The sequence below is a fragment of the Pterocles gutturalis genome, unplaced genomic scaffold (genome assembly GCF_000699245.1).
Source record: "Pterocles gutturalis isolate BGI_N339 unplaced genomic scaffold, ASM69924v1 scaffold17233, whole genome shotgun sequence".
In the NCBI taxonomy this organism is placed as follows: Eukaryota; Metazoa; Chordata; class Aves; order Pterocliformes; family Pteroclidae; genus Pterocles; species Pterocles gutturalis.
The window spans coordinates 39,857-52,550 of record NW_010123385.1 but is presented as its reverse complement, the minus strand read 5'-3'; the positions used below and the strand labels follow the sequence as shown (position 1 = coordinate 52,550).

Genomic DNA, 12,694 nt, shown 5'->3' with positions numbered 1-12,694 from the left:
AAAAAAAACAAACCCAAAAAAAAAAAAAATAAAACAAGAAAAAAAATCAGGTCAGCACCAGCACCTGGTGTTCGCTGTAGCGTCAGTGACGCCTCTGCGTGGGAACAGCTGAAAAGGCTTTCAGCAGATTTGTCCCTTGCGGTGTGCTTATACCTGGAACACCCTTACCGAAACCCCGGGGCCCGACACGGAACAACAGCCCCAGCGTTGGCTGCTCCGAGCTCTGAAAATGGGCCACGTGCGCGGAAAAATAGAACAGAACAGAACTCTTTTCAGTGGGAAGGGTACAATGATCATACTAGGGCATCTGCCTGACCACTTCAGGGCTGACCGAAAGTTGAAGCATGTCATTAAGGGCATTGTCCAAATGTCTCCTAAATGCCGACAGACACGGGCATCGCCTGCCTCTCGAGGAAGCCTGTTCCAGCGTTGGAATGCTGAAGAAGTCAGTTCCCCTTTGAGCAACTATGTAAAGGCTCGGATTTTTTTGGCAAGCCTTGCTCTTCACCATTCAGCCTAAGCGGGGTGGCACACTGTGCAGCTCCTTTAAAACTGTACATCTCCTGAGTAAAAGAGACAAGGAATAACAAGGTTTTTTTCTAACGCCTTTTGCAGTAGATTGACTTTACAGTTTATTTATCAGGTCTGCTCTGGTAAACTGGAAATCTTGGTTCGAGCTAGCAGATCATAAAACATTATCTTCCCAAGAAACATTTTGTCAAAGGTGCTTACATGACTTGGGAGCATAAATTCTATTCAGTTAAAATGCAAATTATGTTCCCAGTCACTTTGGTGCTTTTGAAAAATGTATGTGGAGTGCCTGGGCTTGGTCAAGGCAACAGATTATATTTCTTTACTGAGCTGCATTGTTGAGATGCAGGTAACACCTGAGTAAAAGCATGGAAGGGGGACAGGAGGAAGAAAAGAAAATCAAAAAGGAGGAATAGGAACACAAAGAGGGGAAAAGAATGGGGAGAGAAGAGAAACATGGTGGTAGCAAAGGAAGAGTTGTCCAAAGACCAAATGCATACATGTGATGACAGAAGAGAAAAAGCCGTTTTCTCAATCCTCCTGTCCGATTTGCAGTTCTCAACCCCTCAACTTCTGTAGAGAAGTAACTTTTTAAAAATCTCAGTAATATTAAAGCCACTGTTTTCTGGTTTTGAGGATACAGAGAAAAACATGAAAATGTAAGAGTAGCTTCAAAAGTCAAGGTATGCCTATGCTACATACTGCTGTGTAGAGCAGAGACAAACGAATGCAGACACAGTTGGGACAGTTACCCTGGGCTATCCTCCAGGCTCCTGGGCTGATCTGTACCTACAATAGTATCCCCATACCATCCTGAAGTCTGCTGGGTACACCAGAAAGCAAGTGAAAAACTCCCATAGTGTTGTATTTTAAAAAGTCTCTGTAATTTACAGCTGACTCAGGACTCAAATTTTTATCTACCTCATCAACTAGGGGCATAAAGAGCATTGGGCATGTTCTCCTTTCCAATGATGTGTAACACTTACAGGACACCTCACTATAGACCCATGACTGCCTACAAGAGAATCTTCACAATAATACAATCCAACCCATTACTGTTGTCCTCATTTTACAGGAGGGAAGGGGTCATAAACTTAAAGCCACTGCAAAGTTCACTGCCAGTGTCAGAATTTAAGAGTTCTTGTCTTTGAGAACTGTGCTCACATCTCTGAACTCTATTCCCACTAGAGAGAGAAGGTTCTTTTTTTGTTTTTACTTGAAATAAGGTGTCTCAAAGTATCATAGAAAAAGAAATATCTTTTAAATAGAATTTGGCATTCTAGCCAAACATTTTAAGAGATGTAAATTGCAACAAGTTCTGCAATGGAAAGGTTTCCATGGTCCAATGCTTTCTGGTAATTTCAGGAAAAAAAAAAGAATCTGAATAGAAAATCTGACCTTTTCAATAAGAACATGAACACTTTGACCCAATTCGTTTTTGGGGAAAAAAAAAAACAAACACAAAAGCCAACAAACCAAACATGACCAAAAAGCCTCCCATTTAAAGTCTTTTATTTTAATTCAAATAGGAAATAAATATAAATTTGAAATCTTGATAGCTGTTATACAGTGGAATTAAAAGGCCTTTGGCCAACTCTTTTTATCTCTTGAAATCACTTTGTGACACATATCAAAAAGTTTGGCCACCCTTGATATATGTACATATTAGAGTGTGCACTCAGTGTTTGAAATACAGTGTATGAAATTGCTCACAGCACATTAAGAATGCTCAGCAATGTGCAATTTTAGGGTCACACTTTATGCTGTAAGACACATTGTGCTGTTAGCAATCTTTTTTCTCTCGCTCAGCACACATTATTTGAGTTTTCTAGTTGAGCATACACTTAAATGAATTTTTATTTTTTTTAAAGAGGGCCATAAATTGTCATCAAAGACCAGGGTCTCAAATCAGCTGTTATTTGAAGACTGTCTGCTTCTTCTCAAAGTCCTATATCATCTGTACATCAGTATCCTTTATAGCAAAGCATGAATTCAGATGACATAAAACCTAAAAGCTCAGTTAAAAAGGCATGACATACAAGTTGCACATTGAGGGTAGTGTTAAAAATTCTGTCCTCTTGCAGGGTTTTTGTGTGACCTTCCTTAATTTCCATAGTTTATTTTCCTTTTCAAAGACTTTCAAAGATGGCTGCTTTTCATCCATTCTTCTCAATAAAAAATAGTGGTACCTGCCTCCACTTTACTACACCCTCTCTTTCACTTCCTTTACAGGAGGTTGATCCACCTGTCCCATAAAAGGGGGAGAAACCAGCTTTGGGGAGTGCCTGTTGAATAAGAAAGTCACACAGTGATGTGATTCTGTGTGTGTGTGTGTGTGTGTGAGAGAGAAATCAAATAAATTCCAGAGCTGAAAAAATAATTCACTGTATGTAGCACTGAAGAAAAATCATGATGAAGTCCTGAGCTAACTCACATAATGCTTTCAGGAATCAGAAAAATGACACTGTCAAAACACAACATTAGTTTTCAGAAGCCTCCAGGCAAAATTTTATTTATTTAAAGTTAGCTCCTATTTTAATAACAAAAAAGTGGCAGCATGTTCTGCATCAAAGAAAAAACTTTTCCCAACGTTTCTATTCCTCTTGTGAAGTATCGGAGCTGAAGCGGTGGGGCTGTCTTTCTCTAAATAATTACGTGAGTGGCAGGATCTCAACCTGAGAAAGCTTTTTGCCTGCACTGGGGACTGTAGCATAAAGAGAATCACATTTGGCTTGCCTAATCTGAGCAGCAATATGAGATATTCTGACTTCTAGTATTTAAATAGTTTTAAACAAGATCCATAACAATGAAAGCCAAGTCCTGAATCAACATTTTGGTACACTGTAGTGCCTTGGTGAAGGAGGAGTACAAATGAGAATCACATTAATGGGCTATAGCTCTCCAGTCAAGACCTATTAGCCATATTCCTTGTGGCAGTGCCCCGGAGAAACGTCCCCTAACAGCAGGATGCCACACAGCTGGTGGCTCCTCTTGCATATTATCTGCATTTCAGGCATCCTCACCTTCAGATGCCAGACCAAAGCACACTGTTAGAGTAGTCAAAGCATTTACCATTTTATACCTTGTTGAAAGGATGAGAGATGTGTTTTAAAAGTTCACTTCTGGATCTCTTTCCTGGAAACTCTATTTATTCCTTTTTGTTCTTCATATGTTAATCTTTTATAGCTAAAACTAGCAATAGTGAGAAGGCAGTCTAGAGTCCATTCCTTAGAAGACATCCTATAAATAAAGAATAAACCCTTTAGGTCCCTAGACCTGTTGTTTGCCTTTTTAGCTTGGCTTCCCTACTGGTACCTAATAACACCATTCCTTTGGCGCTGACTTCCTGCCTGTTTCCTTTCTCTTATATCATTTAACACCTCCTGCTTTGAACCTTAACAGATCCAGCTCCTGAGCTGTGGAAATTTGGTTCAGTTAGAAAAGACTTTACATTTGCATGTATCTGGGTCTTGCTGCAGAACGGTTGGGTCTGTGTGGGAGTAGGACTGAACTTTGTTGCAATGAGATAACTCTTACATCTGAGAAATGTATTTCTTCTGGACGCCTGTTCTTCTATAAGCAACAAGATAAACTACTGTCAAGGCAGCTACCAACAAAACTGTGGGAATCAGTGAAGGTGAAGTGATGCTTGGAGGAGCTTGCACCCCTGATGCAACATCACAACTTCCATCCTGGACAAACGATGCCTTTCTTGTAAAGTGGGGGTATGGCAATAATAAGATGTACCGAGGATGTTATAGAGTACTGTCAACAGCTGTCAGCAGCAGGAGTTCCAGAAGCAGCATATAGACTGATGCCTGACGGAGCCCAGAAGAAGGATTTGTCGCCTCCATCATGGCAAAATCTAAAGTGGAACACGTCTCATGACTAACAGAAAGTAATAATGCTAGCTGCCTGGTGTTGTGGCTTTGAGGTTGAAGTCTCTCTGTGGTAACTGTGGTTCTGCCAGAGCAAATCCCCCCTACTTGGGGTCTGTGGAGAGCAGCGGAGCTCTTCTCCCCACAGCGTAGCTGTGGAGCCCTGCTGGCATTCGTGCCCCGCAGAGGCGGCCTGCAGCACGTGTGGCTGTCCCAGTGGTGGCCCCAGCATGTTACGTAATGGACTTAAGCACTTTGGGATCGTCGGGGATGGATCATGCTGTAAACTGTGTCATTAATGCTACTTGATGTATTACAGACTCCTCCTGCGACCCGAGGCTGCTGCAGGCAGTGTGCCGGCAGGAAAGCTCTCCAGATTGCGCTCATGCAAATCGCTCCCTGCCATCACATCCGTTCTGGTTCCCGCTACAACGTTACTTTCACACTATGGTGTGCTGCTCGCTCAGTCTAAACTTTTTGTTATTGCAGGTTGTATGACTACAACGTAGCATCTCTTTGCCAGCACCTTTACAAGGGTTAGCAGACATACCAATATGGAAACAGAGGCACAAGGCCTGAACTTACCCAGGAAAAGGGCAGCGCCATCCTCACCTGTGCCTCCTGACGCTGGTGTCCCCAGATCAGGGCAGCTGTCAGGGCGTTTAGTTCAGCTTATCTTTTTGTTCTGAAACATCATTTTCTTCTGAACTGGAGATCCGCATAATTTAAAGAAGAGAAGGAATTTCTGTAAGCTGGGAAAAGCAAAAGTGAAATCTGACCTATTTTGAGCACATCCTGTTTTTACTGTGGACGGCTAAGTCTTGTCAACTGGCTTTAATTATGCAAAAAGCATTTCAAAATGATTTAGCATTAAACGATACAATCAATACCATCACAAAAAAACAATATAATAGGAAATGGAGGATCAGCAGCCGTATCCAAGAAATGGTTTTCAAACATTGCAAATGAAACGGAGAGTCAAGGCAATGGTAAGGAGACTGCTGCCAGTGACATAACCTGTGAGAAGATCCTCAGAACAACCTGACTATTTGGGAATATAGGGAAAAAGCAGACAGTGCTCTAAAAATGACAAAAGCAGGAAACCACAGCAAAAGCTAACCATGAATTAATCCAACAAAATTCAAAGCCAAGAAATTGTGAGCAGTGAGTCATCAGTAAAAGGGCACTTGCATGTAACATACGGGTTCAGTTCACAGGTACCCAGTCTGTTTTTAAAATTAAAATTTATAATATGTCAAAAATATTCAGTGTTCAGATGAAAGTGGAAAAAAAAAGAAGCTTTCAGGATCTCAAGTCTGTATTTTGAATGTTTGGCTAATACATCAACACAGGCTGGCTTGCCAAAAATACTAAAATACAACTAAAGAGAACATAAATTAGTAAATTGTCAAGTATTCTTAATATGCATTCCCAATGACAGACATTTATAATAGTAAAAGCAGGTTACTTAAACAATAAGTGCCAGTAGGTACTCAGGGAGCTCAGGACAGTTTTACTTTAACAGACAGAATAAACTAGGTTTGCTTCAGCAAACCCATCCTGAAAGAAGTAACAAAGATTTAACACGGACACATGAGAAGTTTCTGTATTTTAGGATTTCAGTGTTCATTTCAAGAACTATTATACCATGCAGTACAAAACGTTTATTAAATCAATGCATTCATTTATTTGAAATAAAAGTTTTATTCAATCACTCTATTTTGATAGACTAGACTACTGCACATAGACAGGAGATAATGGATTGAACAGGATGTCCTTGAAGGAGAAGAGCTGCTTCAGATCACCTCACTAGCACTCGGGAGAGACATCCTGCTTCCAATGCCCATCAGACTTCTGAAGGCTGAGAGGAAAGATGCATCCGTGCTATCTGGTGTAACAAATTAGCTCCTGAATCACCTAACTATAAAACTCACAGGGAAAAAAATTAGATAGTCTCTGCTTAAAATATCTCAATGTCATTTTAAAATCTATTTAGGAAGATCAGCTCTGGTGCCTTTATAGCAGCTTAGCCATGTGCATTGTAAAGGCTCACTGGTACTGTAGCCATCACTGGGTTTTGAAATGAGTAAAACACAAAGTTATTAAATCAGTTTTGGTCTTGCAGTCCCATTTGGTCAGTTCACTTTAACATGCTTTCAAGCAATTAAAGAAACTGATATACAGAGATTTTTAAAGGAGGCGAGAAACAAAATTTCACTGACACAGAAAATGATAATGAGCCATAGATTTCTTCTGAAGAAAAAAAAAAAAAAAAAGGAAGATGTGTAAGCCATATTCTAACACTTGTTACAGCAGAGAAAAAAAATTAAAACCTCGGGTTACATTTTTAGTATTTTTAAAGACATTTCCCCACCTATTACTTAGCCCTTCTGTGTTCTGAGTGCTGGACCCTAGATCAGTTAACTTTTTGTGTCCTAATATGCATACAAAAAAATTTCCTGCAGGCTTAGTATAAATCAGAGAAACAGAAGAATTTGTATATGTATATAAAGTCCTCAGAACCAGTCAGAGTCTCTAAGCACAGTATGTCAATTTATAGTCTCAAGATTAAAACCTGCTGGGGTAAACACTCAGCAAAGCTAGTAATGAAAAAAAAAAAACAAACCAACCCAACCCAACAAACCCTAAATCTATACATTTTGAGTATTAGATGTCTTTCCTACTTTTCACTAAAACACATGTATGTGTGTGTGCATGCGTGTGCCCACCTCCCCACCTCCTGTCTTCAGCTACCACTTTTGTTACAAAGCAAGTAAAAAAGAGTTTTGTGAAGCAACTCATTCACAGTAGGACCCAGTAATTATGATGAAAGTACAGCAGCATAAGGCAGATAAAATGGTGTTAAGATATTTCTTTCTGTTATAAGTCTTAGGTCTCTCTATGCAGCAGCACTTTACTCACCTACCTGCATATCAGTGTTGAACAAATTGCTTTGTTCATACTTACAGCTCTGCAGACCCAGCTTATAGTCTTAGTTACTCACACCACTTACAAGCTGCATGAAGCCTCTCAAGGAGGAAAAGCAAACTATTATTTTTTAGCTACTTACAAAGTAAACACGTTGAAGTACTAGTTATCTTAAAACATGGAAAAGGTTTTCTTTCTGTTGAGAAAAAATTAGTCACACTGCTTTTTATACCAGCGCATTCTGCTACCCTTTTGCAGTGCACCTCTGTGAGGGAAAAGAAGGCTAGTCTGAGTCATGAATCTTCCAGGAAAACTTGCAGGAAAAGCTAGTTTCCTTAGGAGCAAATATCCTGCCACCTTAAAATACATGGTACAGTACAAAAGCCAAGATCAAAAGCTTTGGGTATCTTTTCTAGAAAATTATTGCTACAGGAGACACAGTCAAACTTATGTCATCTATTTAGTTTCCATATATGTCTGAAAAATTAAGCTTCATCCTCATCTCTCTGAAAGTACCATCTCCTTCTTTTCTCCCGTTTCAGTCCAGCTTCTGTCTCTGGTCTGTGAGCACTCCACACTGACAGAAATAAAATGCTGGTATTTCCAGGGTGAGGTAAGAAAATGATTTAGCCTTCTGAAAGAGTAGATTTCAAATGAACCAGACACACCCAGGTATTAATAAGTTATTTTCTGATTGTGGGAAAGAATAAGGATCAAATATGTTTAACCTAAAAACGATACTGAATGGTAATGATCTAATATATTTTTAACAGATTCTTCCTTTCTTTAAGAAATTTAATTTAATACATCTGTATATTCATGCACTGGTATATAAAAAGCTCTTTGCCTTCTCCCTTCTAAAAACATTTGAATAACTGTGAAAAAAGTAGTTCTTACTAAAGATGGCAGCTCTGCTATATTACTTGATGTAATGGTAAGGAACAAAGACATTTAACAGTCTCTATTTTCAAGTAATGATCAGCATAATATGCTGGACACACAAAGCATGTAACAGAGGAAGATCCTCTTTAGTCACTGACTTCGTATCAGCTGTTGTCAAGTGCATAGCTGGTAGCAGGTAAGAAAATGAAGCTGGAGTGCTAAGTCCACCTCTTGGTCATTGCCATGTAAACTTACTGCTCTGCAGTAGACTTTTGGGGAGTTATCTCAGATATATGCTGGTGTAAGAGAAGGACAACTGGAGTGCTGCTCATGTAGCTCCAGTGCTCACACACTGGAAGAGCAGCAATGAGAATATATAGATGCAGAACACAGGCAAAGATTTGATACTCTTTTTTGTAGGTTTGACTTTATAGCCTTATCGGGAAATAAGATTTCTCTACAGTGTCTTACTGCCTCAAGCAAAATCCAAAAGGCTTTCTCTCCTATACTGATCTTATATAATGGCATGAGTAAAATATCAGTTGCAGTGAAATTGACAGGAGCTTCACCTGTGTGTCTGAGCCTGTTTTAATGAAAGCAGTGGTAGAACTCCTGTTGATTTTCTGAAGAAGACTGAAGCATTAAGAATACTGGTAGCTCTTTAGTAAGAGCTGCCTACCAGATCTAAATCACGAGGATGCCTACTATTGCCTCAGAAAGCAGGATGGCAAATCCTACAGTCTGGCTATCATCTCCATTATGCACTTTGGTAAAACATGCAGCCTGAGTACCTCTCTGGATAATTCTTCCCTGGTGCAGAAAAAGGTTTAAAATCTGGCCACAAATAAAGTCTTCATGAGTTGACTTGAAGTCAGTAAATTCAACATAGAATTGAAAGGAAAGGAATGAAGTGTTTAAAACAGTAATGTTCTGATTTCACCTCCATCCAAAAGATCTGAAGTTATAATCAGTTTATTGTAATCAGGCCTAAATATATCAAACAAATGAACTGATGTGATCAGAGCAACTGACTTCTCCCAAGAGCCACCTGCTATTATCAGAATGTGTCTAAATATAAGTGAGAAAAAAGGACAATATTTTGAAAAGAAGCCTTTATTGTTCATACAAAGCTGAATCTGTCACATATCATGAGGCATCAATAACAAGTTAAGTATGACTTTGCTTAAATCAAACAATATTGCTTAATGAAAGTATCCAAAACATTCATTTTTTTGTTCGTTTCTAGGTGGAATGTGTGTTTTGATATCAACTCATCTCTTTTGAACTTCTAGCTTAGCCAGCATGCTACGTGAATAACTTCCTTGCCAGGTAAATCCACCACAGGTACTAAAATCAAAGCTGGGGTCTTCTTGACCAAATATTTTTCCAGGTATTCTTGCAGTCCTAAAATAGAAACAAAACAATTAATGAATTCTCTTTGTGTCATTTTTGATTGTGTCCTATTTCTTAAAAATGATTTCTAAATACATTTTTGAAAATTATTGTGGAGAAGCAACTAACAAAAGGAAGTGAAATGCAGCTCCTGGGTTTTCACTTTATATAGAAGAAAGAATCACCATCTCCCACCTCCTTGTCAACTAATTTGAGATTAATTTTACACGTTGCCTAAGGCCATAATTCAGTGAAACAGTCAAAAGCATGTTTCTCAACCTTGAGTGAGTGAGAGGTCTGTTGATTACAGATATAGCAAGCTGAAACTAAATGCAGGTCGTAAAAATAACGTAAGGCCAGTTGAAACTCAGTTCTTTGTAATTTTTGATATTTGGATGATCGGGATGTAGTTGTCTCTAAATGAAATCCTGCTCTCAAGTCCCACTGTGGTGTATCAATCTACTAGAAGTTAAAGTGGGCCATTTTTAAAAACACTATGAACATAATTTTAATTTGAAGTAAATGTGAGCGTGCTGCACTGAAGATATAATGGAGGAAATCCAGGGATGGCAACATATATGACTGCATATCTAGGATTATAGAGAGAATCAAACTGATAAAAATATAGAAGCTAGCTATAAAGAGCTGTAAAGGGACTGGTATGTGACAGAAGTCTGTAAATTGAACATCCATTACGGGAACAGAATTGGTAATAGAGAAGATATAATTAGGACAATATGAGCAAAAACTAAAGAATGAAGAATTTAAATTCAGCATCAAGATATTTCTGGTCGCATTGCAGCCTCAGTGGAGATGCTAGAAATCCATCCACACAGAGCCCTTAAAGAAGTCTACTGAAACCCCTCCAAATGACCCTGCAAAAGACAGTTTCCTAACGGTAAGGGATGGCCCACATGGATTTTGGTTTCAATAAGTTATTTCTGTCTGCAGCTTCTGTGGTTATGGCAGTTCTTTATAACACTAAGCAATCTTGGCTAGAGAGGGTGTAAAGAGGGCAGAACTTGAAGACTGTCAAAGCTTTTTTTTTTTTTTTTGGCGTCACTGCCTGTGAAACTGTGAATAGGCCGTTCAAAGTGTTACCTCATCTAGGGTAAAACAGGAATTTTGTTATTGTATTCACTGAAGCCAAAACTGTTCTCTCTTGTTACCTAGCACCAGTAGCATAAATTAATGTAATAATGCTACCGACGGAATATTGCAAAGACAGTATCAGTCTTCTGAAATGCTGATGTTTTTTTTGTATTAACATCATTGACATTAGAGATGAAAAGAGACAAGGGTGAGCTAAAGGTCAACAGTCACCTCAAAGGTCAAAGGACTTCATGTTGTGTGTAAAAAAGGACTCAGTCTTTGTATCACAGATATCCATCAGTGACCCAATAATTAAGAACCAGCTAACGGTTTCATTCTGAACTTTGATTTCAGAAAACTTTATAGCTGTGCTGTCTCAGAAAGCACTAAGTGGAAGTGCGTAAAGGCAAGTCACCTTAAAAATCACAAATTCCACCCTATTAAAACTACATTTGCTTTTTTTCTCAATTAAAATTGTGAAAATATAATTTTAGTCTTTTTCACAGGCTTAAAAACTGTGAAACAGTGCTAAAAACTACCATAACAAAACCAGGTCTTACTTTCAAAGGGAAAATTTGAAAGTGAGGCTATCTAGAAATATAACTCCATTCTTTTGTTTTTATCAGGTGGTCAAAATAGCCATAAAAATTTACATTTGAACATGCCCTAGTGGACTTGACAACCAGAAAGAGCCACTCTTCCTAAAGACCACCACCTTTTCTACTGCAAATGCAAAATACTGCAGGAAAGCTTACATGTATAATTGCAATGTGCATGAGAATCTGGGACATATGCCTCTGAATGTGGTATTATACTTATAAATCAAATAATTTGATATGAAACCATTCTACCTGAGATATGCATCTTTATACATTGAAAAATTGTGGATAAAGTCTGCTTACACAAATTTTCCCTGAAAAGAGGAGACTGGGTCTTCTAAAACAGTAAAACTGTACTCTAAGGTCTCACAGAAGACAATGTACAATTAGTAAATCTGTGTCAGACTATGTAGTCATAGCTGACACAATGCAAAAATTGACAGATATATATTTTACTTGCTATAAATAAGATACTCTAAATCCTCCAATACTAATTGCATATTTTTAATTACGTGGCACTAATAAAGACACAATCTTTATCTTTTTTCACTCCTGCAAATTATGCTTTTGGATAAATAAGAGCATCAGTCAAGACTATGATTGTCTTCTGGAGCATTTAACTCTTTGTTCAAATACATCTAAGATTTAAAAAAATTCTTTCCTTTATATCACTTCCAGAAATGTTTGCTCAGTTGCATGCCATACTTCTAAAAAATGATCTTAAAAAATGAAAATAAGTGAAGGACAGAGGATTACAGTGAGTGTGGTTACTGGAGCTTTAACAGGAGCTATATATAACTGGTATCAGTCTTAAGGTTATTTAATCTGCCTTGATACAGAATATTAATTAAAGTACAAAGAAAGCCAGCTGATAAGCAAGCAGTAAACAAGTGGTGTGTACTGTGCATGTTTTCATTTCCTGTGACAGTCTGCATTATTTACTATTACTGCATGAAATTTGCTGAAAGCAGGTGAGCTTCATTCTGTAAGATGGAGCCCTGCTACTCCCAACTGATCAGCAGAAGTTCAGGGCACAGGTTCCATACAGTTTTTTTCTGCACTGCTATGCATTCTTCTATTGACCAGGGTACAACTGAGGGATATGGACATAACCCAAACTTAAAATGAACAAAAAAAATTCTAAGTCTTTCCCTCTCTCACCAAACATTTTGGCATTATAATCTATTTCTGCTATTCCTCTGTAAGGCCAGGACACTGAGAGTTTGATGAACTCTCACGCTGACTTAGCAGCCTTTCCATACAACATGGCACAATCTAACCCCGTAAACTATTGTTTTGAAAGGTGCTTTTCACACCAAGTAGATAAAACAATGTCCTGGGAGCCCCTAAAAGGGTCATTCCAAATGACTGGGAAGACAGTTTTTACATCTG

The 12,694-nt window shown here is 38.5% G+C and overlaps 1 protein-coding gene across 1 annotated transcript in view; it reads right to left on the bottom strand.

The window, feature by feature from the left end:
• Positions 1 to 9,320: 9,320 nt before the first annotated feature.
• The window catches only part of LOC104465000, a gene marked incomplete at its 5' end in the record, with an annotated part of 38,146 nt that continues 34,772 nt past the window's right edge, over positions 9,321 to 12,694 (bottom strand). The window contains one exon of the mRNA XM_010077889.1: positions 9,321 to 9,623. Coding sequence (XP_010076191.1) covers positions 9,508 to 9,623 — 116 coding nt within the window. The remainder of the gene's footprint in view (positions 9,624 to 12,694) is intronic.